General features: G+C 39.4%; 1 protein-coding gene across 3 annotated transcripts in view; it reads right to left on the reverse strand.

Annotated features, from left to right (window-relative positions):
• vps13b (vacuolar protein sorting 13 homolog B) overlaps positions 1-27,900 on the reverse strand; it is a 411,975-nt gene that overhangs the window by 298,970 nt on the left and 85,105 nt on the right. For all 3 annotated transcript variants that reach the window (XM_074682783.1, XM_074682782.1, XM_074682784.1), the window contains 2 exons: positions 20,915-21,049; positions 20,085-20,264 (listed from right to left, as the gene is read on the reverse strand). In XM_074682783.1, coding sequence (XP_074538884.1) covers positions 20,085-20,264; positions 20,915-21,049 — 315 coding nt within the window. The remainder of the gene's footprint in view (positions 1-20,084; positions 20,265-20,914; positions 21,050-27,900) is intronic.

The raw sequence follows: 27,900 nt of genomic DNA on the forward strand, positions 1-27,900 counted from the left end.
ACAAACTTGATGCACTTGTTTTTAAGAGAGTGTATGTATGAAACACTGCATCTGACTTTCGTTATTTCAAACAAACAAAATAGAAAAGTTGTTTTTAATCAAATTTTGGATTTACAGAAACATTGTTTCTCTTTTTTTCTTAGTAAAAATGTAGAATACCACAATTTATCACAGTATTGTGATACATTGTGATCCGTCGTGATACTATCCTATCATGAGGTTCTTGCCAATACTCACCCCTCTCAACAACTCCTTGCAGTAAGTCAACGTGGTTGACAAAAACACTCACCCTTTCTTGGTCTCCTGTGTCTCTCTCCCTGCTCGTCAGAGAGATGTTTTTAAGTTGTAAATGAGTTTTCCCCCTTCCCTTGTTTTTCCCTTACACTGAATGTGAGATGTGTTTGGTTTGAGTAATCTTAAAGTATTAAAAGAGAAACTGTAGTCGTTTGTCTTTAAAAACACTTGCTATGTTTAAAATCAACAGCTTCAAAAGTTTTTCTTGAGTTAAGAAATAAATGAGCGGTTGTGCAATCCATTATCAGATTACTGTTAAGCTTTTTAATAATCAATGAGTCCGTTATCAAAACAGTTATGGTTGCAGCCCTAAAACAATCCAGGAATAACACATTGCGTCATAAAAACTGATATCTGGACTCCCTAACTGATAACTGAGAGGAGTCATTCACTGAGTACATGTACATGCTGGCTATCAGGTAACAGCGCTCTGTGTATTCTGGACTATGCTGCATGCAGACACCACACATGCAGACAAGTAATCCATCTTCCTGTGTGGAGGAGCAGACACAGGATTTAGTGTCTGCACCTGGTCAGAGATCTTCTGCTGGTCCAGAAAAGCAGGCCTCTCTGTGACCCTTTAAAACAGAGCAGAGTCATTCAGCAGTCAATCACTGCTGCGCTCTTCCTCCCCTCCTGCTATCAGTAACAGTGGCCCCCGCGCTCCTCCTATCACTCATCTAATCTCCTCCTAATTCTTATTATTGTTAAATACAGCACATGTTGAGGGCTTGGATTCTTTCTGAGGACCTGGACATCTGGCTCATAAATGAAGACTTAATTCAAGAAGAATCACAAAGCGTTATAGATCATGACCAAGCTAATTAATCCTCAGATTTGTTTCTTCAAATCATGAAGTTTTGACATGAATGCTTGTGATGCTTCGTTCATAATAAAGTAGAACACCGTACAAATCTCCAGCCCTCCTGTCTCCACACAGCCTTCCTAGAAAACCTTTCTCCCAAGGGAAAGACTTTCATCCTGCTTCAATCAAGATAAATTAGCATCCTGCTGATTGCTGGCTGGAGCACCTCCGAACTCAGAGGGGAGTGTGTGTAGAGAAGCAGGGAAAGTACCGGAGACAGAACAGCTCCTGATCGGCTCCCTCACAGCCCGTTTTCTGCAGCAGTCGCGTATCATTAGAGGTAATAAATACCTGACACGTTCAAACTGTTTCAGCTAAGTTGAAATGAATGCAACTTTAGTAAGGAGACTATTCCCTCAGCGGTGGCGAAGGTCTGAGGCCTGCAGGGGATTTCTGCCTCACAGAAGCAGGGATGTAGCCTCTGGGTGTCAGAGCTCCATCCCGAAGCAGACAGTCCACAAACTGATGAAGCTGATACTCGTGCTGGGGACTGACACACATCAGCAACAGCTTTCAAAACACCAGCTCATGTTTCCTGTTGAAATGTTTTTCTTTTTAATTGTGTACAGAGCATTTTTTTTTTTTGCTTGTCTACATGCCCTGCAGTCTCACAAAGATCCAGATGTCAAAAAGTGTGTTTATGAGTCGTGACATGATGACTACCTGTCGGTTTCAGTCGACCTTTGTTTGGCCTTAAAATTCTCTTCATGAAAATAAAAGATATCCCAGAGAAGCAAAGGGTGACAGAAACCCTGGAGTGTAGATGCTACAGATAAGGCTGGACTGACCCATTTCATCCAGAAACAGAGGGAGTGAAGGCGTTAGGTGAGACCAGGCTCTGGAGCCTCATGCAGATCTTTGACTCTGCAGTGGCTCCTTGTAGATTTAAAAAGTATTATTGAAATAAAGAATTTTTATTTTTCTTTCAGAGGGTATTGATGATTAAAGACATTGACACTAAATGAAATTATGTGTTAATATTTTGTTCAAATAAATATTCAGCTAAACATATTGCTGTCAAAGTAAACATGCTTGGTATGTGGCAAGACTATAGCAAACAACAAAAACATTAAAAGTTGAGCAATATTATCAATAAATGTTATCATATTGAAGTATTCTTTTGAAAAAAATTTTTTTTTTCAAATTTAATATTTAAAAATTGTTTGTTTTTTTTGCACATTTATTTTTGACATTTTTTTCCAAATATATTACATTTTTTTTTTTTTTATTGTAAATTTTTTAAAAAATGCAATTTTTTTGAATTTGCAAAAAAAATATTATTATTATTATTTAAATGTTTGCAAATTTGTTATTTGAAAAAGTTTTACAATTTTTTAAATTTAGAAAACCTCCATGGATATTTTCATATTCAAAATTTGATTTGATTTACTTTAAGGATAACCCCTTGAGATGTACCATGTTTTCTTCACAGGGGTCTTTACGACATAAACTCAGCCAATGATAAAAGTGGATTATGATAAAGCTAAATCTACAACAAATAAAACTTTATATTGGATTTTTTTTTTTTTTTTTGCCATTTTTAAGTTTAAATTATAAAAATCAACTTTATGCAAATTTATGCAAAATTATTAAATTTCCAAATTGCTTGAAATTTGTGCAAATTTATGATTTATTTTATTTTTTAATGCAAAATGTGTTTAATTTATTCTTTTTTTATATATTTTTTTAAAATTTGCAAAAATTTAATTTGATTTAATGAAATTGTTGCAAGTTTGTTATTTCAAAAAGATTTGAATTTTTGATTTTTTTTTAAAACCTCTGTCAATATTCCCAAATTCAAAATTTCAGTTTGAGTTGTACCATCTCATTTTCAACGGGGTCCTTACAAAATAAGCACAGTTATTTTAATGGAAGATCAAAATAAAATTTTCTCTCGATTAAATGATACTTCATATTGGATTTTTTTTGCCATTTTTTAAATTAATTTTTTTTTCAAAATTGTATGCAAATTTTTGCAATTTTTTAAAAAATGAAAAAACTAAGACATCACGTCATATTTCATGAATTAAAAAAAAACTTCTTGTTTTGATAATCATTCACTAGAATTTAACTACGTATAAAATTGTATCCACTGTGTAGTCTTTATTGAGAAGATAAAGTCGATTCTGTGGCTCCTGAATGACTTTAATCCAGGTGACCCAAGGCCAAATGGCTTCTATGAAAGTAAAGGTTGAAGACCCCTTAGTTAGATAAAGTTAAACAGAGGAGTTGTTGCCCACATGAAAACTTAATCTGATGTAAGTTTAGCCGGTGAAACAAAATGAGTTCATAAAAAGTCAGGAAAACAAAGTTGTGAACTCACTTTAAAAGACTTTTTCTGTTTTACTATGAAGAGGGGGGAGCAGTTCAAACAGAAACCAGGAACGCTCATTGACAGAGAATGACGTGGTCATAAAAGTGTAGTTAGGTTGAAGATGACCAGTCACACAAACTCTCCAGCTCAGGTTACAAAGTGAGGCTGAGGAGGATGCTCTCCTCACCCAGGCAGCCATAACTCTCTATGACACACAGCCTCTGTCACTAATACCTGCCCAGGATGGATTTTCCAATCACGCTCAAAATCTGTTCCCATCAACAGCCTCCATTAACATTCCTGCACAGCCTGGCAGCAGAGGAGCTGGAGGTCAAGTGAGGTGAAAAACTGAGGGGTAAGAGCCCCCACAGAGGACAGGGATGTACGCTTTGGATGGAGGAAATAAATAGATGAATACATTTCAATGAGGAATGAAAGAGAACTGTGTGATCACTCAGGTCAAGAGCAATGAGAGGGAAATGGAGGGAAGGAAGGGGGTGCAGAGCATTGCAGACCTGGACCTGGTCTGTGTTCTCCTCTCTAAGAGCAGCAGGACTCAGTAAATCACTCTCATATAACACCACTTAGAGGTCGACAGGGCTGCTGTGGAGAGGTTATATCTGTTTGGAGTGAGTGCAGGTGTGTGTCCGAGGCAGAAAACAGAAAAACACTGAATGGATCCAGCATCTGTCTTTCTAATGTCTTTGTCTTTGCAGGACTTAAGCCTCTTAACGAAAAAAAAAAAGATATCAGAGAGAAAAACAAAAAGTGGGGAAGGGTTTCATTCAGGCTGCACTTCTGGCATCCTTGTTTACCATGTGAGCAAAGAGGGATGGCAGACTAACACCAGGCTCAGCGCTTTCTCATCTTATTGATCAGAGTTTATCAAGTTTGTAACACTGTGACGCCCTATTTATAATCAATTCAGTCAAACTTCTGATATGATGTTGATTTCTACTCCAATGTCCAGAGCAGTGATTTAAATGAGGCAATTAAAGAAAAAAAGCTACAGCTTTTACTAATTTCCAGACACCTATGAATAACATTAGAGGAATTTGCCAAAACTGGATTCATTCTGTACCAAGTTGTTTAAAGTTGGAGAAAATCAGACATACTCTTAGAAGATCTCAAAACAGTTTTAATGCAATGTGGTCCTTTCTTTTCTTATGTTAGGCCTTTACATTTGCACATGGTTCCAGGGTGATATTTATGCACAAATACTTGTGTATTGGATTTAATTATATGTATGTGAATCTACATTTGTAGACTTATTTAATTTATCTCGCCCTCTGAGAACCTCAGGGAGAGGTCTCCTGCTGGTGCCCAGAGTCAGGACTAAACACAGTGAGGCTGCTTTCCAGTTTTATGCCCCCAAAATCTGGAACAGTCTGCCAGAAGATGTGAGACAGGCCTCAGCTCTGACTATGTTCAAAGCCCGGCTGAAAACAGTTCTGTTCAGCATTGCATACAACAACTGAAAGGATTTTATCTGCACTCTCCTCTTTTAATTTAATTATTCATTTTTAATGTTTTATGATGTGATTTTATTCTGCCTTTTGTGATTTTATTTTATTTTAGCTGTAAAGCACTTTGAATTGCCTTTGTGTATGAATTGTGCTCTACAATTAAACTTGCCTTGCCTTGCCTGTGCAGTAGAGATTGGAGGGTCTTGTAAACTGCTGTACGGTTTTCTTTTTTTCCTCTAAATTGGGTTGACCTGGAATTGATTGTGTGTATAATTTATTTTATTTCTTTTCTTTTTTTTTTTACCTTCAACATATAAATTGTTTCAAACATGAAAATTCACCAGTGCAATTACTGTTACTATTTATGCATCTTGAAAATCTCAATCTAAAAAAAAAAAGAGAGAGAGAGAGAGTAAGCCAAGAGATTAGATGAGTGAGTTTTAAAGATCAACGTTTTTCTTATCAAGGTTTGTCAGCTGTGTTTTAAACAAAAAGCAGGCTAGTTCAGGACTTAATAAATCAGATTTTGTTTGATAACATGAATTAAATCACACAAGATTCACTGGTCCTGAGCAGCAGCTGGCAGCATGACTAAGGTGGGCACATACATGCACATAGACACACACATTTATCATCTAAACACAGCCACAGAGGAGTCCGAAAATGTGACGTTGGAAGTAGCCGTATGTCTCTGAACACTCAAACAACCCTGAAAACAACCCAGATGGATGAGAAGAAACATAGAAAACTGCTCTGATAAAATTAAGTCAGATGATTGTTTGGTGTCAACGCGCAAACATGATTAGTATAACATAGGGTCAAATTTTGTTTTTAATGTTTGTCAAATAAAGATAAAAAGAAGGGACTTTGTGTGAAAAGGTCTGAGGGATGTTCCTTTGTGAACTGAGGAGTTTGCAAGCCAGAAAAGGGAATAAAGAAGACTGAAGGAAAAAGTGCAGTGATGGTAGAACTTTATCCTGGCAGCAGAATATCCTTCAGTCTGTCTGTAAATATACTTAAAAAAAACTGAAATACATTTTTAACTGTTTTTTTAGAAAACTTAACTGTGCTCATTGCTGAACACAAGGCAGGCCTGAAAAAGAGCCAAAGAGCTCATCACTGGTACAGTACCCTGTGTGTGTGTGTGTGTGTGTGTGTGTGTGTGTGTGTGTGTGTCTGAGAGTGTGTAAGAATAAGCCAGTTATAAGGTAGACTTTTACACCGGTGTGGGTTGTGTCACATTCCATCCTCAGCTGAGCCTCACTGAACCCCTTCCACCCTGACAGGCTCGCTCTGTTAACTGCTCTGCCTTTTTTATACTCTGACGATTGTGAGAAATCTCCCTCCAGGCCACCACCGTCCCACTAAACTCTCTGCACAAACCTCAAACTAGCATGAGTTTAATTAGCTTAATTAATCATCTCTTAACGGCAGGCTGCAGTAATCACCACCACAGCAGCATCAGAGGACGTTTATGAGGTTAAAGAGATCGTAGCCCCCTCTGAACGCTCTCCTCTGCAGGATCCTTTTCATCCTAACCAACACTCTTTAATGGGAGACTACACTCAGCACAGTAACTTTTAATATTTCCTCTTTTTTCTTGAAAAGTAAGAGTTTTTTGTAGCAAAGCTTTGCCCCAGGAGCAGACTGATTTGGGCAGCCTGGGAAAAAGTCTGTGGAGCACAGGGTGGGAGGGGAGTGGAGGCGCGTGGGGGGAATGGGAGAAGAGGAAAAGGGCATGGTTTGAGGGAGGAGGCGCGCCACGGCAGCTGAGCTGTGAAGAAGCTAATGGGCTTTCATCCCCTTCCCACGCCCACCGCGTGTTTTCGGGTAGGCAGTCAAGCGGTGGGACACATATTGGTTTGGCTACCGGCACAGAACTCCAGCCAGCTTGATTCAATAGTGCTTTGCACGGCCAGAGCAGCATCTGTCTAAACTTTGGTTAGCAGGCATGTGTCTCCAGGAACGGTCGCGTATGAATCAGTAACCAGCCTCTAATAACGGGAGGAAGTAACAGCAGTGAGATATGAAAGGCAGAAGTGTTGCTTGAAGTGCTGCATGGATCCACTGCTGGTTTCTGTCGGCAAAACAGACAAAAGAGGAGAAACTGCTGAAACCACAGCACGCTGCCTCTGCACATCTCTGCAGTTTATGGTTTAAAAAATGACAAAGATGTTTGTTTCTATGAAAAATAATATTCATTCTGCCATCTCATCAGCTGACACACTGAAGCTGATGCCTTACATCAGGTCGGCTTGTAATCAGGCCCTGATGCTTGTGTATCTCTTTTCTTCTTTGTCTGTTGCCTTGTTGTTTTCAGTTGGTCAAAGTTTTAGAAATGACTTGATTTCAACATCAAACTCTATCGTGTGACCTTAATTCAAAAGTTTTCTCACCAACTCGACTGATATAAATGTACATGACTTGTAACGATATTCTGGATCTTCAGAGGAGGTCTCCACGTTACCCCCTCAAACAAGTGGGAAAAAAACCCACAGCCCTTCATTAAGTGATCCAGGGAGGCAATTGTTTTGATTGTGCCGTGTGACGTTTGATCCGACCTGGTGGAATGTGTGACCCTTGATCCAGTGACAACATTCAATTAGATAAGGTTAACACAATTGACCTCCTCCAGCCCAGCTTTGTGGCCTCTGGCTGACAAAGAGTAAACAGTTTGAATGCTACACAGTGGACTAGGGATTATCTTCAGCTAACAGTCCGTGGGTTTTCTCTCATTACAGCCAAACTGAAGCTTTTTGGCTTCAAAAGGGAACAAACTTCACAAATGACGATATGGATCTCTCCCTCTCATTTAACAGCCTGATTTTTAGTTATTTATGGTAATAAATGGAGTGACAATAGGGGGCTGTTCACACCACAAATGTTTGAGGATGAAAAGCAAAGTTATGTGTTATGTGTTCTGGCCTTTTGTTTACATGGAAACAGCATTTTAGCCAACCTAAAACTTTTGAAAAGATAGAAAAAAAATCTGAAAGACGCCACTTCTGTTGGGAAATTCCCATGTCCAAACCGGGCAACAACAATAATAACAGAGGCAGACTACTGTGTTGCTGAATCTTCTGACTAATTTTCAACAAACTGTGCATCTGTCGCATCACTTCTGCGATCAGCAAAGATCATAGACCAAGGATCTGCAACCTGTGGCACTGAAGCCACATGCAGCTCTTTGACTGTTTTGCAGTGGCTCCTTAAATAACAAACCTTTATTTTTCTTACAGAGGGTATTAATGATTGAAGACATTGACACTTAATAAAATCATGTGCAAACATTTTGTTGAACTAAATCTTCATCCCATCTGTCAATAAAGCCACCACTCTACTTCACCTCCTACAACATCAACAGCCCACCAACTTTCTATGCACCTGTGGCTAACCTCAAGTTTTACAGCCCTGGTAAGAGAACTACATCTACAAAAAGACTAATCTGGGGGAAAATATAGATTTTAATTCTGTGTAGCTGGATTCATTTAACTGACAACGTGCCCGCATAAAATACATTATTGATACGTGGCAAAACATTAGTTAACAACAAAAAATTATAAGTCACGCAATACCATCAATAAATTTAATCAATTTTAAGTGTTCTCCAGTATTTTTACATTTATCAAATGTCTTTTTTTATTTGTAAATTTTTGAAATTTCCAAATTGTTTAAAATTGTTGCTTATTTCAACTTTTTTAAACTTTGCAAATTTTTTAAATTATTTTATTTTTATTTTTGCAGTTGGAAATGTTATATAATTGAAATTTTTGCAAACTTATTATTCTTTTTTTTACATATTTGCAAATCTATTAAAAATAAAAATCTAAGACATCATATGTTCAATTTTATGCATTCAAAACACTTCTCATTTAGATAATTGTTCGTTAGATTTTAACCATGTATAGAATTTTATCCACTAGATAGTCTTTATTGTGAAGATAGAGTAGATTTTGAGGCTCCATAATGACTTAATCCAGGTGAGGTAAAATGGCTTTTATGAAAGTAAAGGTCGCAGACCGCTGCCATAGACTATATAAAATATGGTTGTAGTCTTGGCTTCGTTAGCCGTCTGTCCCTGATGCAGAGTGATGAAGCCGATCATTGGCAGGGGCCATATTGGATATGACACCAGCTTTGAGCTTCCTTTCTAACAGCGAGAGGGCGCCTGGCAGTCACGTGAGCTGAGCTGTGTCTCTGATTGGACAACCTGTAGGCTGTAAATAGGTTTTTTAATGCTGAAAAAGTTTGTCTTTTTTGGCTTGATGAGTATATGGTTTCTGGTTTTCCTGTAGCCAGCCTCAAGTGGATTCTCCATGATCTGCATATTCATTTTGCACATTCACTTTGCACCACATAGGCTTCATTTTTCAATTTTTCAACTGGATGTTAACCCTTGGCGAAGACATAATCAATATAAGGCTGGACGATTAATCAAAAATAATGGAAACTGACATTTAGAGCTTTACTTGTTTTAAAATTATACAAATATTTACTGAATAAACAGAACAAAGTGAGTTGGGAGATATTTGTGCATTAACTGAAATCAAGGTAGAAGGTTCAGTTTATTGTGATTTTGATTTTTGCCATAATCGCCCAGCCCTGATTCTATAAATACGTCAGATGATTAGCCCAACTCTTCTTGGGTGGAGACCAAAAGACTTTACAGTGATATCACCAACTACAGGCCTGGCATGCATACTACAGCGTTTATAACCCCTCAGCGTTTCCTTGAAAACATGTTTTTTCCACTGCGTTTTCAGGTGAAACGTCATTGAAACTGGACCTCAGTGGAATAATCAAATCCAGGTATTTCATTACACCCAGTGGCTGATGAGCTTCACATTATGGGCAACACGAGGCGAGTGTTTTACTGAGATTATAAGGATGTAGTGATGTAATTAATTCAAATGCTTTCTATGCTACTTGGTCAGAAGTGCAATTACTCTGTTGCATGTGATATCAAACGTTATTTAAATAAAGTTGTCACCTTTTGATCTATTAGAACATGCTTTAACATTTTTCCAAATCAGGTTCAAGAGAATCAGATTACAGAAGACGTTTCCAAACAATCTGAGTCACTAGAGCAAGCAATGTCTACAGCTCTGTTTAATTTCAGATACAAGATTTCTCATGTTGTCCACGTATCAGAATGACAGAAGCAGAATTTAATCCAAAGGATAAAACTCAACAGTTAGAAACCTTTAATGTGTTAAAGCAATAAAAATGTATCACTTCTGTGTGAAAAAAAAAGTTTCCATCAAGTGTGGTCAAAGGCCTTCTGATATCCTTGAAGGCAGTCATAAGGTCAGCTTACATCACCTTAATGACCGCAATGAGCTAACTTGGCCCCCACTTTCTCAGGGCTGAACGGTCTGATCACTTCTCTCCTTCCCTTCTGATGACAACTTTTAGAAGTGAAACAGCGCTCACCCATGATGACCTTTCTTAACACTCAAAGGAGAAGTCTTCATGTCTATCTGACTCTTGCACATAATACCATGAGTCCCCACAGGGACAGACTGTGGCCCCTGAGCTGCACTCAGTCCTGTGTTTCTGCACCTTTAGGCGGGTCTTACACTGAATGTTTGACTGTTTCCAGAACTATCAAGGATTGTTCAACTTTTTTCTCAACTTCTACAATAAACCCATGACGGTGTTGATTCGACAGCTCATTTACACGGCACACTCCTCAAAGGAGATGTTCGTATGGTAGCTGTGATATCAAGAAGAGGGGAGGCTAACCTGAACAGCAGCTCTGTGCTCAGCCACACTCCCAGCCGTCACCATCTCCAGCCTCAGCCTTGATCCCCCTGGACCCAATCTGTGACTCCTGCCCCTCAGCCTAACACTCCAGCCCAGCTTTAAGCACTGTGAGAGTGGTCTAAGTAGCCCAACACTTCACAGATGAACAGCCTCAGTAATGGGCCATGATTGACCTCAATAGCCAGCTCTGAGTGTGATCCCCTGCGTCTAATCTCCACATTACCTGCTCTGCTTCACACACTGACTGACAAAGCATGATGAGAGCGGCTGCCTTACTGATTTCACAGACTGTTGAGGAGGTTAAAAGGAGCTTAAACAAATAAACAACTCTACTCTTCACTTTTCCAAACAGCTGAACAACAAACATGTTAATACACCGCTTTGTCTGCTCTGAGTCTTTCAGTCAGGTGAAGCTCAGGCCAGAAACTTAAAGTCACCAAGCTGCTGCCTTAGAGAAGCCACCTGTTGATTTAACACTTAATAGAGTTGTCACAATACCAGAATAACACCTCAGCATCATCCTGTCCAAAAGAAACCACAGTAATGATATCATTTATTAAAAAAACAAGAAAAAAGGAGGTTACAAAGAAGGAGGCTGTGCGCATAACTGTGAAAACTGTAGAAGAAAGATGAAGAACTCTGATAAAGAGGAGTGAAAAGACATAACTAAATATCACACAAAGACACGCCGGAGGAGGAGCTGAGTTTGTGTTTCAGCTAAACTGATCCTTTCTTTAGATTTTTCTCTGCTCACTTTTTATTTTAGTCCTGCTGCAGTTCTGAGAGTCATGTAAGCTGGATTGTCCAAAAACACCCTGTTTTTTATTTTTCTTTACCAAATCCAAAGAAAACCTATAATATTGAGATTTTTTTTTTTTCGTCATCTTAAGTGTAAAGAAATACTTTCAGAAACAATTTGCTGCGGGGTATTACTGTCTGCTCACTTTTTGCACAATATCATTATTTTTTTCCCAAATCAAATCAAATCAAATTTGTTTTGTTTTTGTTTTTATCCTCATCACTGGATATCAAGTTAAGGTATGAATGATGAATGCATAGGACAATGATAGATACATACACACACACACACACACACACACACACACACACACACACACACACACACACACACACATATATATATATATATATATATATATATATATATATATATATATATATATATATATATATATATATATATATATATACATACATATATATATATATATATATATATATATATATATATATATATATATATATATATATATATATATATATATATATATATATATATATATATCCAACAGAGAGAAAGACAGATAAGCAAACAGACGGTTTACTCCAGACTCATCTTGGCTCAAGCAAATTAAGTGGAAGAATTACCTCTGTGCAATAACCTATATCTTATGTTATTATTTATGTACCATATTTTTTTCTCAGTAGAATGTTTGAACTTTATATTTTTGCTTATATTGCTTTTGTTAATATCTATCTTATACTTTGTACTTTTCAGTCAATCAATCTTTGTTCATATAGCGCCAAATCATAACAAACTTTAACTCAAGACACTTTCCAAAAACATTAACAGGTCTAGACCCCGGGGTGAGGGAGACACACTTTTTCGACTTTTCTACAATTTAACACTTTTATTTTAAATGGGAGAAGCTGTAAACAAAAAAGCAATTTCCCCAAGAGCAGAGGTCTCCATCAGGTGGTCCACTGCCTCTAGGGGTACTGCAGAAGGTCCTTCACATTATTGGTTGACTAAGCAATATTTGTATTTTCAAGTTATTGTTCCCAAATATTTCAGTTTTGACTCACGCAGTTGTCTTTAAACACACATCAGTGGACACATGGAGGCAAAAGATGTTATCTTTCAGTCAGAAATGAACACATTCAGTAACACAGCAGCTCTCTCAAACTAAACACAGGTTCACTCTGCATTCAATACTAGCTCCTTAAGACAGAGGAAGACCCGCCTCTATTACTACTCAGCCAATCACACAGCTGCATGTTTTGTACTGGCTAGGCCCAGTTAAATATGCCACACAATTTATATTGATGTTATGAGGGGGTCCCTGCTCTGTCTCTCCATCAGTTGGGTGTCCTCGGTCAAAAAATATTGAGGACTCCTGCCCTAGGGGATCAATTAAGTATTTCTGATTCTGATTCTGGAGGGACAAGAACTGAAATAAGGACTGAGAGACAGACTAAAAATAATCCGCAGCAGAGGAAAGACAGACAAAAAGGACAAGAGACCGAGAGACAGACAGAAGGCCGAACAAAAGGGAAGAGAAAAAATCAACAGATGGATGGAAAGACAGGCAGACGAGTTAACAGAGAGTCAGACAGGCAGAAGGTTAGACAGACAGATGGACAGATGCACAGGGAGATTGGAGTTGATCTGTTATATGTATGTGTGAGTGTGTGTTGGCATCCTGACCATCACTGAGTCTTTATGTCTGCTTTAATAGATCTGTTCTGTGTAACCTCTGAGTTTCTGCCTTCCTCACATCAGTCTGAAATAAAAACAGTAATCAGAAGAAAAGAGCTCTCATGTCTCTTTAGGACCTAAATATTTTAGTATGAGTGTGTCTGGGGAATTCTTCAGGCTTTAATTCAATGTAGCTTTCATAATCCAGCCCAATATATTTAAATGAAGATTAAAGATCCCTTTGTTCCCCTATTCCCAGCTCATATGGCATGGTAAAGAGATCAAAACTGGTGGGCTTTATAGGGAACATCTTTAGCATTTGCTCTGCTCTCACTGTGCTTGATTAAATGTAACATTTTCAGATCCCAGAGTTCTGAGAAAAGCATAAATCATTGTCCCGCAGCTGCTGGCGTGCCTGGGGAGAACACATGCTATTCCTCACTCTCAAACTTTTTTTTTTCTCCTTTCTATGATCATAAAGCCTCCCCGACCCCGTGGCCCCTCCTCCGCTGGGGAAGTCAGAGTGGTGGAGGGTTGGGGGACCACTTGAAGCAGGGGTCTCAAACTCACGGCCTGTGGGCCAGAAACGGCCCTTGAAACCATTTCATATGGCCCACAACTTGATATTTAACCTTTATTTAACCGGGTTGGTCCCACTGGGATTAAAACCTCTTTTTCAAGGGAAACCTGGACCTCACTTACAGTGAAATCTAGCCTGCTCCGTTCAGGAAATATAATTATCTGATTTCCCAGGTTGACCCTGAACGCAGCCTAATCACAGCGTGAATCCAATCTGAAAAAATCAAACATTCTGACACGCTGTCGACGTCCTCAAAATGCTGTTAAAGCAACATGTCTCTTTCAAAGGCCCTAAAAAAGGTTGATGTCAGGCCCAGAGTGTCTCAGGAGAGGAGGGAGAATGATTATTCCTGTGGAGTTTAAAGGAATTACACCTGTGTCATATGCAAGAAGAGAGTGGCTGTTCTTAAGGAGTGTAACCTCACGCAGCATTATTCAACTAAACATGCAGAGAAGTATGCTAAGTACCAGAAAGAGCTGTCAGTGCAACAAGAAAGGAGGCGAAACAAAGAACAGGTCCAGGGTTAGTGACGTCCACCTTCAAGCCACACTGAGGGTTCGACCGACACCTCCCTCAGAGTAAATGTGTCCCAGCTGTCTGAGAAGAAGAGCTCAGTAGACAAGAAACGCCAAATATGACTGTAAAATAAATTATGTTGAGAACAGCTGACCAGAGAGTTGAAAGGTTTTTTTTTCTTTGTGGGACACCTAAAGTGGCCCCCCGACCACAAGACTGGACGCTCAGCAGCCCTCAGGTAAACTGAGTTTGAGACCCCTGAATTAAAGGTCACCACTAGCCCTGAGGTTCAGTAGAAAGTCCAGCTCCTCACACGCTTTCTGGACTTTTACTCCTCAGCCCTGTCCAAGGCCCTACGCAGACCACTCTACATTCGCCCTGTTTCCACAAAGTATGGATAGGTACTGAAAGTAGGTACTTTTATAGGTACCGACCGAGTTCTTGCAAAACCAAAAGGTACCAAGTTTAGGTAATAAATGCATCCTTGTGACTGTGGTAAAGTGGAGGAGTAGGGGATTTTCCATGCTGGACATGAACACTGCATTGCAAGGTTTATATATTGAAGAATGAATATGTTAAATTGAAAAAAATGTATTTTATTATTTAACAAGTTAATATTATTTACCACATAAACACAAAAAAGTGTTGAAAATTGGTACTGTGGAGTACCAGTATTGATTGCCAGGTACCAGGTATAGGTACGTTATCATTTCAAATGTGAAAGGTACCCATCCCTACCTCTAAGTGCTCAGGTTGGATCAGTTAAGTCTGATCCTGTTTGATCTGATCAACCGTGCCTTTCATGATAGGTGGCGTGTAAGCTGGATGCCAATAGCTGCATCAGCAACATTATAGTGTGACGGCATGGCAGCACGACACAGTGTACTCCACTAATAAATCCAAAGGGGTGGATTAGATGATGAGACAGTCAGATGGTGTATGTTGAATTTGTTTTTTCTGACACAAAGATCAGTACAGATAATTGGACTGGTTGACTCTAGGACTGAGTACTATGGGGGGTCTTGAAGGCATATTGACCAACAGCCATACCATACTATACCAACTCTATTTATAAAGCACTTTTAAAAACAACAACAGCTGTAAACAAAGTGCTGTACAGGTAGATAGAAATAAAATGATAAAAACAGAAAAGGGAAAAAAACGCTGTATAGGTCCAGAACAGTAGTCTTGCGAGCTCCAATGGGTAAAATGATGGACTTTGACACTATGGACTCTATTGGAGAGGATGAAAGCAGAGAGGATGCATGGGAAAGTGTAGAAAAGAGGAGAAAGGGAAGAATAAATCCAACGAAGAAGAAAAACGTGACACAGACACAAAGAGGAACGATGGAAGACATCCAGCAATTTGTCTTCTTTGTGATTGGCATGTGGCTCTTTGTTACAAAGAACAATCAAGCTTTGTTTCAGAGAAGACTGTGTGCCACCAGGAGAAATACAGCAGCCGCTGTCACACAGATAGTGATGGTTCTTTCGACCAATCAACAGGCTGTAGTGTTTCTAGCTCCACCTTCTTGGATCAGTTCAGTTTAGTCTGGCACCCCAACAGAAGGGTACCAAAAAGAGGGAGGGTAGGGGTCCGTAATTTGGAGACCTGTCCTGGGATTGGTCAAAGGAAACGCCATGAAATGCGCACCGCTTGGTGGAAACGGGGCCTTTTGATATCAACCAAGAAAGATTCACAAACCTAGCGTAGTCATGACACAAAGCAATCAGTCTGTATGAAGTTAAAGTGACACGTCCCTGAATGTCAACTTGGATGCTCAAAAACAAAACCTGAGATGAATCTGACTCATTCTACCTACATCACCTCATTCAAATGTTGCTTAGAACCATCGTTTTTTTTGTTTTAACTTTGCTTTTTGTTCTTTAATGAAAGCATTGACTTTCATTACTCATTGTGTCATAACACCATAAACATAAATCAGCTTTAGTTCTTGTAGAAGAAAAGTAAATGAATAAGAACAAGGGGAGAAAACTTGGCTTTAGCGACTCTGTGACTGCCAAAAAATCTTATTGTTGTTGGGTCCATATGGTACAACTGCTCAATTAGAAATAAAAATCCTCTGGGACTGTCATGTTGTAATGCAAAGGCTTGATATGAAATTCCTCTAAAGCGCTGGCTCCATAAAAGAGGATCTTTCAAAGCAGAGCAGCTCAGTTCTTCTGCGTTAAAACCCATGTCTTTAATTGTGCTTAATTTATTAGAATGTTCCAACCTCAACTCTGTTAAATGAAAACACACGAGTCTGGATCTGCAGAAGTTCTACAAGTATGGGTACTCCCTCTAACCACCAGCCCGGGCCAGATCCAAGCGAAGTGGAATTTCTTTTTAATTCACTGGTAAACAATTAGACAGAAAACAGATGTCACCGGCCAAACTGAAATCACTTACCCCCTCAGGAAGTTCACTTTGCAGGAAAACTTGAGAGCAGATACCAGTATGTTGATGAATAATGTAAGTATATATGAGCGACATAAAAACGTCTAAAGTGCTGTCAAACTGTCACACAATGCGTCTCCTAACTGCAGTCTATAACAAACATTCTACGACCAAAACACTGTGTCTTTTTGTGAACGCAGCACAGCAGAGGAGAAAATATCTGAGTGTCTCTCAGCCTCCTCATCCTCTCTTTACCTACAACAAGACCTTCACTCAAATAAAAAGTTGCACAGCTCCCACAGCTCTGTGTTCTGCATCCCCCCAAAACCAGAAGCAAGTAATTAAATGTAAAACGGAATATAAAAGATGACTGTGGCTCATTACATCTTAATGTGTTCAGTGTGTCTATGGTGTAAGGAGTTAGCTTTTCTCCTTCTCCTCCAGCCAGCTCCTAAACTCCATGCATAATGACCATCTTTAAGAATTTGCTAAATGGAATCAACAGAGCCACATGGGACAAATAAAATGTGTTTGATGCCAAGGCCAAGTGCTCCAACAATTCAGAAATGTCAAGATCACAAAAGAATGAGCTTCTGAGATGGTCCTATGGGAGCAAAGGGTGCAGCTCGGTTGAAGTGGTGCTGCTCCACCTTTCATCTCCAGCTGAATGAGGCATTGCATCCATCATTCCATTAACACGGCTCTAACAGGCTCGCAGTCCCCGGCTGGATGACAGCGGGGACATGGCACATGTGGCTGACGCAGAGCTTTGATGTCAACCTGGCCATCATTTACAAAATACAGACCTACAAGTGCCCCGGGAACAGGCTGCAGGGCTTTTCTGCCCTCAGCAGAACGGTTAGACAATACACACACGCACACACACACAGAAAAGGAAAAGTCCTGGTCTGGTGAAGTTTCTGGTGAAGCCATGCTGCTGTCTTTTCTTCAGTTTTAACTGGATTGACATTTTTATGACAGAAAATCTTGAATGTTAGAGTGTGAGTGTGTGTGTTTGTGAAGGAGGAGTGTTTTTATATTGTTACTTATTACCAGGCAGAAGAACTCAGATCTCTCAATGAAAGTTTGAAGAAAAATGCCATTGGGCATGAAACACTCTGAAAACGTAGATGTCCCAGAACCACTGAACTCAGCCCAGTGCAGATGAAAACTTCCTCCAAGTCATTGTGAATTGCAACCATCTCTCTCCCTGCCAAAGCATATTGGGATACTGGAATTCTACATTTGTCTAGAGTCTTACATTTGAACAATTTTAGGGTTGTTTGAAATTGTCAAAGCTAAAACAAGGCAAGCAGTAGAGGTGTGGCAGGTCTCCAGTAGGGATAGACCAAGGATCTTCAAACTTTGGCTGGAGCCTCATGCGGCTCTTTGACTCCTTACAAGTGGCTCCTTGTAGCTTTGAAAAAATATTAGTATAATAAAGAATTTATGTTTTTTTTTTAAACAGAGGATATTGATGATCAAAGACTTTGACACTAAATAAAATCCTATGTTGACATTTTGTTAAACTAAATCTTCATCCCATCTGTCAATAAAGCCTGCCACTGCTCTACTTCACCTCCTACAACATCAACAGCGCCTCCATGCACCTGTGGATAACCTCAAGTTTTACAGCCCTGGGAAAAAACTAAACCTACAAAAAGACTAATCTGGAAGAAACTATAGATTTTAACTCTGTGTGGATGGATACACTTCACTGACAACGTGCCAGCTTAATAAACATGCTTGACACAGAGATTCAATGTTTTTGGGTTTTTTTTTTTTTGAAAGTTTAGAAATTTCAAAATAGTTTGAAATTATGGCATATTTTTCACAAGTTTAACATTTTGTGAAATTTTTGCAATTTTTTTTTTTTTTGCATTATCTTTAAGTTCTAAATTTTGGCATTTTTCTTGTTTAATTTTTTCCATTTTTTTTATTTCAATTTCTCAAAAATATTTGCAAATTAAAAAAGAAAAAAAACTTTATGAATTAAAAAAAAAAATTAAATTCTTATAGACAATTATTTACTAGATTTTAAGTCTGTATAGAATTTAAAATGCTTAATTGTCTTTACTGTGAAGATAAAGTAGATTTCGTGGAATCAGGGGATCAGCTTGTGGATAATACTGACAGTTGAGCTCTCTGTGGCGCGGTTGGATCAGGCAGGGCAGGCTTCTTGAGAAAAACAGAGCACAGGCCTTAAATTCAGTCAGATCTATTCTGAGATCTTTTTTTCAGTGTGTCTTTTTTCTTTCCACAACACTGTGCTATTCAAATGTTTAATATTATTATCATTAGAGATGGGCGAGTACTGGTGCCTTTATAAAAGTTCCTTGTTTGCAGGGTTTTGTTATTATGATAATGAAATGGATGTATGAACTGCTTCCAAATGAATTTAGTGGATGATATAAACCTGATAAGGTTGTCAAAATAGATAAAAAGTTGGTCAAAAAGATGAGAAGGTGTGCAGGTCCCCAATCTGTACATTTGCTTGATTTATTCATATCGAGAAGTTGGTCCCGGCACTCTTTGACTTTCAACCTTCATCTTAAAGACAGATGTCCTGGTTTGTGAGCAGATAAGGCTTTGATCATTAAAAATATGTCCTGTCTTTATAAACCACTGTTTTACTATATTTAGATGCTCCCTAAAGCAGCTGTAATCTGAGGCTGTGCGCTGAATAAAATTTTCCAGATTTTCTATAAATATCTAACATCTGTGATGCTCTAGAGGGGGGGTGACCCCTCGTCAGAAATACATAGTTTCTTTAAAAAGATCTTTCACATGTCGCTCACATGTATCAAACCCTCAGATGCCCATGAAATTGAAGCTTTTGCTCTTATAATCTTGTTTTATAGCAGTGTCTTGGCCCTCTGTGTATGGGCTAGGGGAGGGCACTTGACTGAATGACATTTGAAGAGAAGTGGAATCAAATAATGATCACATGGTACAACATTGCAGCACAAGGTGTTTAAAGTGATGTGCTGTTTTTAGTCTGAAGACATACAGGTGATGGTTTGTTTGTCTATTATCCCTGTATCTACTAAACAGCTGAATGAATAAAAGGGAGAACAGAACCAAGACTTAAGTTAGAGGTGAGGATAATCAAGACGAGAGAGAAGAGGAGAGATGTCCACATGTAGCCAGGTATCTGGGAAACTGAATATATTTTTATATGTTTAGGCCTGGTGTCCACACGAAACCGCATTTTAACGTCGCTAAAAACAATGTTTTTTTGAAAAACTCTGGTTTAATGGTTTCAATTAGATACCAGGAAACAGAGTTTTAAACAGTGCCATCTATGGGTTTGGCAGACTTATCAGCAAATTTTCCTGGCACGTGTAGACAAAAGTATTTTTAAAAACAAATGGGGGGTTATGCGTTTCTGAAAATACCTGGCTACGTGTGGCCAAGGCTTAAATATTTGAACAGGTGCTACCTGAGTTTCTGCAGTCCTCTCCGTGCTGAGGGATCTGAACGGAGAAAGCCAGCAGGTCGGGGGCCAACAAAGACTCAGGCTTGCGAATCTCATTAAGCCAGCGGCTCATGTGGAGTTCTTTGGTGTCAGACGGGCCCTGAATCAGAGGGACAAGCTTCTCCTTCACTCCCTGCCCTGAACCTTGTGAGACAAGAGCAAAAAACTTGTTAATACACAAGAGAGATCTTCATAATATAAAGTTTTAAGTAATTAAAAAGATCATAGTAGTAACACAAAGCTCTTAAAAACAGGGGTTTGTCTGTTATCTGTGGCTTTTCAAGTGTATCACGTGTCATCTAAGTTTGTTCTGTCTTAAAGTTAGTAAAACTACAAAGTACCAGAGGGACTTTCTGACTTATAGCTCTAAATCATTTATCTGTGTTAACAACTGCAATGCAAAGTGACATGGAGTGGTGTTAAATTTCCAGGAAATGTATTTTCAGATGTAAACATTGATTCTGAAATAAAAAATGATAGCGTTTCTTCACTGTGTGTCTGGTTACGGACTGCTGAAACAAATCACACAACCTGCCTCAGCTCTGTGAACATTTGACCTTATGACCTCTGTATCCTGACTCCGACTCTAAACAAACAGTCAGACTCTGATGACAGAGCCTCAGAATATAACAGTGGTGGCGTCACATAGCTGGGAAATTATGACAATGAGTGTAAATTGACGAAGGGTAGAGAAAGGGTGTGTGAAAGCAAAAGTTGAAGAATGCAAAAGAAGAGTCTCATTCTCTCGTTTCTACACAGCCAATAAAGATTTTACAGGGCACAGCTGCACACACCTGGGGTCCTGGCACACACTTTAACAGCTCCCACGGTTCCTGAGGCACATTTCACTGTTGCGCTGCTGCAAAACTTCAGCTCCAGGTTTTGGACAGAGCCCTCAAGAGTCGGTGACGGGGCCGGAGACTTCACACCTTATAAAAAAAAGAGGGGAAAAAAAGTGAAAATGAAGTGCAGTGCAGCAGGTTTCTAACAGGCTGCTGCTGCTGCTGCTTCGTTAAACACTTGATTAGCCTTTAATTGTTCCTGACCTTTTCTTTTCACCCTCACTGTCAAACTTTGGGGAAACCAGGTGTGAGGGACGATTACCAACAACAGGTAATAAAGCTCAGATAAGTGTGTATACGACTTCTACATTAAACCTGCTGAGTCTCTGAAATGTCAGTGAATGTAATGTAATGTCACAAAGATCTATCAAAAAACAAACTTTGATGTCAAAGTTAATTTGTGATAAAACACAGCTCAACAGCGTTCTGTAAGTTTAATACAAATACAGCATAGGACTTAAAGACTGCTATCATAATACCTCCATGAGGACATCATTAATGTATCCAGAGCAGCTGAAATCCAGAACAGTCACTAAATGTGAGAGTGAGAAGTGTAAAAATGTAAAGTCATTTTTGTTTAGGAGGTGTTCAGGCTGGGAAAGGTAAAATAAAATGCAAGAATTAAAGACATTTCTGCTATGGAAGCCCATTTCAGAGAGTTAAAAAATTAAAAATAAACTATTATTTTTATTATTATTATTATTATTGTTGTTGTTGTTGTTGTTGTTGTTGTTGTCGTCATCATAATTATCTGTGCAATCAACACTTTGTTCACCTTTGTTTGTCCATCAATGTCACTGACTTGTCTTGTTGCAAAATTAAAAATAAAAGGGGGAAAAAAATAAAAATAAAAAAACTTGGCCTTGATGATTTTTTGGCCGATAATCATGAGATAAAACATTTATAATAATAATAATAACAATAATGATTATACATTTATTTTATGAATAAGCTTTTTTTAACACTCAAAGTCACTTTACAGAGGATAGAAACATTGTATAACACAACACAATAATAAAAAAAGAATTTAGAAAAAAAAAAAAAAGTACATGCAAAGGCGAACATACATTATAAACATATCTAAAAAAGAGGGGTTTTAGTGAGTGTTTTGAAAGTGAAGAGGTTGGGACAGTGACAGATGTAAAGTGGTGAAGCATACCAGAGGGTGAGGGCACTGACAGAGGAAGCTGCCCCCCCCAGGTTGGGTGCTTGGTGTCAGGTGGTAGGAAGAGGGTGGTGGGATAAAAAGTAGAAAAAAGGTAGAAAGAAAGTATAATATTCATGTGCTCCAGCTGGCATTGTCTTCGCTGCAAGGTTGGTTTTAGACCAAGTTTATGACTAAATATGGACTCACAATGGAGAGTAAATAATCCAAAAATCAAGATTCTTTTCACTGTCAGAAATGGGCTTCCATAGTTTTAGAGCATTTTGAGGAAAATAAAAAACTAAATGACAGACAACAACCAGTATTATTTTATTTTTTTTCTATGGCTGATAGTTATAGGGGAAAGAAACACGACAATTTGACAATGATAACATCCACTACCTCCCTGCAAATTACAACTGAGGATTCACGGCTGTCTGGGCCGGTAACATGGTATAGATATGCTCTTAATAAATGAATAAATCAAAGTTATATTGGGTTATGCTATAAATCTCAGAAAAAATGATATCAGAGTAAGTGCATACTTGGGGTGGGAGAAAAAAACCAATGTATCCTAGCATCAGGAGTTTTTGTTTGACAATTTTAAATTGTGAAATTTTTCGTTCAATATAAAAAAAAAAAAAAAACTAAGTCCTTCGTTTTAGTGTTTGCTTATAAGCTGGATTTGAAAAAAGTTGAGACGTCAGATCTCCTGAACAAATCTTAAAAAAACGGACTCACATGATGTGCATTTTTTTGGAAAAATATGGCACCTGATGTAGTCTGCAGACATCATCATCATCATTAAATTTTGTCAAATGAGCTGGGTTTTTTTTTTTTTTTTTAAAAAGCTAACTAAAAATCGTAAAAAACAGAAATATCGAAGAATTGCATTTTAAACCAAATTGGCACTCCCAAATTCGTAAAAGCAATGGGAGAAAAGCATATCGTCCCAGCCCTTGTGCATACTGTTATTCCAGGTCTACAGTCAAAGTGCCTCTTTAGCCCTTTGGTCTGCTCACAGAGCTTTGTGATGATGGTTTCTTTTAAGAATTCAAACCACATCTACACACTGATGACACAGCAGCTCACAGAGTAAAGGACTATCAGTACTAGCTAATCTAAACCCCATGACTTTCAACCTGAGAGACAACTCTACCACTGAGCCATAGGTGCTAGTAAAACCAACGCAAGCTAAAAAGACTTTCACTTTTCTTTCAAACTAAAATGATCTCAGAGAATGGATATCCAGATGCAGATGGTATACTGATAAAGAGGACTCTACATTCCCTGTTGTTCTAGAAAGCTGGAATACAACATGATTTGTCTCTTTCCCTGTGCACATTTCACTCCTTGATGAATGATACTGGAGGTATCACCATTACATCCCCCCCTCCCCTTTCCCACGTAGATGACCCAAAGGGCACGGTGCACCTGCTGGGGTGCTGACTGTTTCCCTGAGGACAACGCTTTGTCCAGCTGTTAAGACAATAAAAGTGTTGTGTACACAGAAAGAGGAAACACCCATGAGCAAAGTGTATTATTGTGTTTGGGTTGAACACGTAACAGCATTATCCAGATTTGGGTCTGTCTGTGTGTGACTGAATGTGTGTGATGGCATCTCCCTCTAAATTAAAGCAGGTGCAGAAAATGTATAAACACAGCTATGGGTGACGGGCCACCACACGTGATCAAACACTTTGGGGGTAACACGGACATATGGGTTTGCAATCATACGTGTGGGTTTTTTGATAAGAGAGGAGGGAGAAACAGTTTGTATGTTTTTAAATAAAAGGCCTGAATAACAGCCGGTCAGGGCTGTGAGCGATGCTGTCTCTACATCTTAATAGTTTGTGTGCACATTTCTTAAGATGTGCATAAATGTGTGTGTGTGTGTGTGTGTGTGTGTGAGTGTGTGTGTGTGTGAGTGTGTGTGTGTGTGAGTGTGTAACAGGACATCTGCAGACTTTTAAGTCATGTATTGCACATTCCAACATGTCCTGCTCTCGCTGCTTTGAGGACGGCTCTGGGAAAGTTATCTGCTCGGCTGATCAAAGTTTCATAAGAAACACAGTCTTCTCTCCTTTTTCACTGAATACTACAAATTATTCTATTCTTTAATGCAGCCTGACACTGATGAATTCAGACTCATTGTAGAAGTAAGTTAGCATCAGGTTTGAGTATTGTGGACACAAGATGACAGTCAACTGGACGGAGGACATACACCACCAGAAACTTGTGTAGGAAGGTGACAAAAAAAGAAAGAATACATAGTGCTGATGGTTTCAGCTCTGAAATTTGTCCCACAGCAGTGATAGACTGTGGGTCAGAGTTCAAGCAGTGAGCTAAGTAATACCCTCTCTCACACAGGGCTGAGGTCTGAGCAGTCATTAGGAGCAGCAGGTCTGATGGCATCCTGCCAGCAACGCCACACAGGGAAAACTCAGGTCCATACAGGGGGAGAGCCACAGGTACACAGACAAGATCAATCCATCAATCTATATTTATGTAGCGCCAAATCATAAGGAACGATCTCTCAAGACACTTTACAGAGATATTAACAGATCTGGACATGTTAACATTAACAAAATTTTTATTTTATTTACAAAGAGCCTACATCAAGACAAGACAAGAACTCTGATCTCACCTAAACCCACCATGAGTGCAGAGCTTTACAGCAACAAGATACAAAGTTACTTAGGCAGGCTTAAACCTTGAGGCAGAACCAGACTAAAGTTAGGGGCAGAATCAACAAATTGTGTACCTGTTGATCCACTTCTGCTCTTAGCATTCCCCAATACACCAGATGATCAGCTCAACTCTACTTCAGTGGAGGTCTCCCAAAAGCTGCCTCTGGACAAGACAGTTGTAGCGCCAACCACAGGCCTGGCATGCTTACTACAGCGTTTTCAGTCACTCAGCGTTTCTGTGTAAACAACTATTTTTTGTCTCCGCATTTTTGCGTTTTGGGGTGAAATGTTGTTGTGTAAACGGGCCTTAGACACCTACTGAGACTGGGATCGGGTTAGAGTGTAAAAGAGTGAAGAAGCAGAGAGAGATGGGGAGAGACAGACAGACAACTGTAGTTTGTTAGAAGTTAGACTGACAAATAAAGAAAGGGAAACAGGAGCCCTGTGTGTCAGTTTCCCCCTGGCAGTCTAAACCTATAGCAGCATGACTAAGAGCTGGTTCAGACCTGATCCAGCTCCAACTACAAGCTTTATCAAAAAGGAAAGTTTGAAGTCTACTCTTAAAGGTTGAGACCGTGTCAGACCCCCTAAACCGGTAGGTGATTCCAAAGAAGAGGAGCCTGAAAACTAAAGGCTCGACCTCCCATACTACTTTTAGAGACCCTAGGTCAGTGGTTCTTAACCTTGTTGCATTCATCGAACCCTTCATTAGTTTTGGCTCGACAAACTTAGAATGGATTAAATATGGCCAAGCAGGGCGTGTCATCACAAGTTGGCACAATGAGTTGGATGTGTCTTGACCTCCGTGGCAGAGGCTCCACCGAACTCCTAGGGTTTGATCAATCCTAGGTTAAGAACCACTGCCCTAAGTACAACGAGCAGACCTGCATGCTGAGAACGCAGTGACCTAGGCGGATAATACGGAACGATTAAGTCTTTAAGATTGGATGGCCTGATGCCATTAAGAGCTTTGTAAGGCAGAAGAAGAATTTTGAACTCTATTCTAGATTTTATAGGTAACCAGTGTAGAGACGCTAACACTGGAGAGATGTGCTCTCTCCTCCCAGTCCAAGTCAGTACCTAAGCTGCAGCGTTGTGAACCAGCAGAAGGGTCCTAATAGACTTATTAGGACAGCCGGATAAAAGAGTTTCAGTAGCCCAACATGAAGGAAACCAAAGCATGGACTAGTTTCTCTCTGAAACAAGATGTGTTTGATTTCTCTGATAATCAAAGAATCCACCACTTCCATTTTTGGTTTGCAGTATAACCTAAAATACTCTAAACCAGTGTCTGTGGGCTCATAAAGAGATCCCTGTCACTGTGTGGAGAGCTCAGCCGGCTGCTCCCAGGACACTGAGAAGAGTCTGCAGTGGTGGGTATGAGAGGGGTGCACTCTCCCTGTAAGGGCTGCGGTATAAAGACACTGATGGGGTGTAAGTGCTGTGGTAGCAGAGTCTGGGGGTCTAATTTCCATGATTACCGTTCTCCCCAGGTGCTGCCTGCCTTTCCTTCTGCCTAAAGCAGGGACACATGTTCCCTGCACATTAAAACCTCGGTTCTCTCTGCCACCGAATTACCACAATTAAGGAGGCTTCATGAGGAAGCAATTTGGCTAACACTAATGGACCTAGGCAGGGCAGTTTGGAAGAGCATGAAAGTGTTTGAGTGTGAGTGTGAGTGTGTGTGTGAGAGGGGGAGGAGGGAGGGGGTGCAAAGTAATACTGAGTGAAAAAGTGATAGAAGAAGTGAGGGTACAGGTAATCAAGACTGACAGAAAAAGGAGAAATGTGCTGAGACGTGGGTTACCTAAACTGCTTCTTACTGAAAACAAAAGTGACTTTTGTGGGATTAGACACCAAGGATTAAGTGTGCAATGGTTAGAAAGATTGATAGCATCTCAATCTTGCATTTTGATTGCATTAATTAATAAGTAACAAGCTCATAAATTGGGCTTTGAACGGCTTGGTTGGCATTTGAAACGTTTGTCTTTGAAGTAGCTGTACCCGCGTCATTTAAAGACAACAGCTACCGATGGCACATCAGCACCACAGCCTGAAATATAACCCCAGATTGTTTTCCTTCTTTTGTCTTAAAAGTCTGTAACTTGTGTTCTTTTCACAGAGTTTCTCCTTCTCCCATCTCTTCCTTCAAGAAGAGAATTTAAAAGAAACCAAGCAGAGAGTTCTTGTTCACCAGTAATCTACTGAGATCAATATTTATGTCCCAGCTTTGAAGACATCGTCTGTGTCTGTGTGTGGTGGTAGCCAAGACGTGACTGAGGTTTCGGTGCTGCTGGAGCACTTCAATGGACTTCACAGGGGAAATTTATGGCCTTATGACGCGGACTTATGTGCTCAGTCGGCACTCGTCGCTGCCCTCAGATGGGATGGTTGACTCCCAGCAGGGAGCCAGCCCTGCAGACACTACCAGATGACATAAATATAAACAGATTCACTTGGGCCTGTCATTGATTCAGGGCTTATTAACTTTCTAAGGACTCAGCTGTGGCTGCCCTAAAGCCCTTTTTCACCACGCAGTCTACTTGTTTGTGTTTACAGAAAGTTTTCAACATTTTGAGAATCTTTCTTGCATTTCAAATCAGTCTTTTTGCAGCTATTTGTTCTAAATCCAACATGATCTTATTCTCAACACAACTGTTGAGCTAAGGAAAAACAGATTTTTATTGAATCTGACTCTTTAATCCGTCAGTGTTTCACTGGGGCTCTGGATGCTTTTCATGATGTCCAGGATTATTATCCCACACAACTGTACTTCTCTCCTTTGGTCTGTTTTGTACATCATTTGTAGATGTAGATGCCATTAATACAATATTTCAACCGAAAAGGCTAAAAAAAAGTAGAATAGTCATTAACTTTAAAAAATCAAATAGTTCATGTGATGATGGCTTTGTTCTGTCTGTACTAGATAGTAGTTCTATGCAAGATGCTGGAGCTGTTACGCATCAATTTCACGCACAAAAAAAGAAACAGGTGGAGCAGGACAGGAAGCTGTGCATGGAAACTATCTAAAATGCCCAATGACTTTCAAAATAAAACAAATGGTGCCCAAACCAGAGCATATTTAACTTGACCACAGCAAGAAA

The sequence above is a fragment of the Halichoeres trimaculatus genome, unplaced genomic scaffold (assembly GCF_033239565.1).
Source record: "Halichoeres trimaculatus isolate MK-OKI-2021-1 unplaced genomic scaffold, fHalTri1.1 fHalTri1_scaffold_12, whole genome shotgun sequence".
Classification (NCBI taxonomy): domain Eukaryota; kingdom Metazoa; phylum Chordata; class Actinopteri; order Labriformes; family Labridae; genus Halichoeres; species Halichoeres trimaculatus.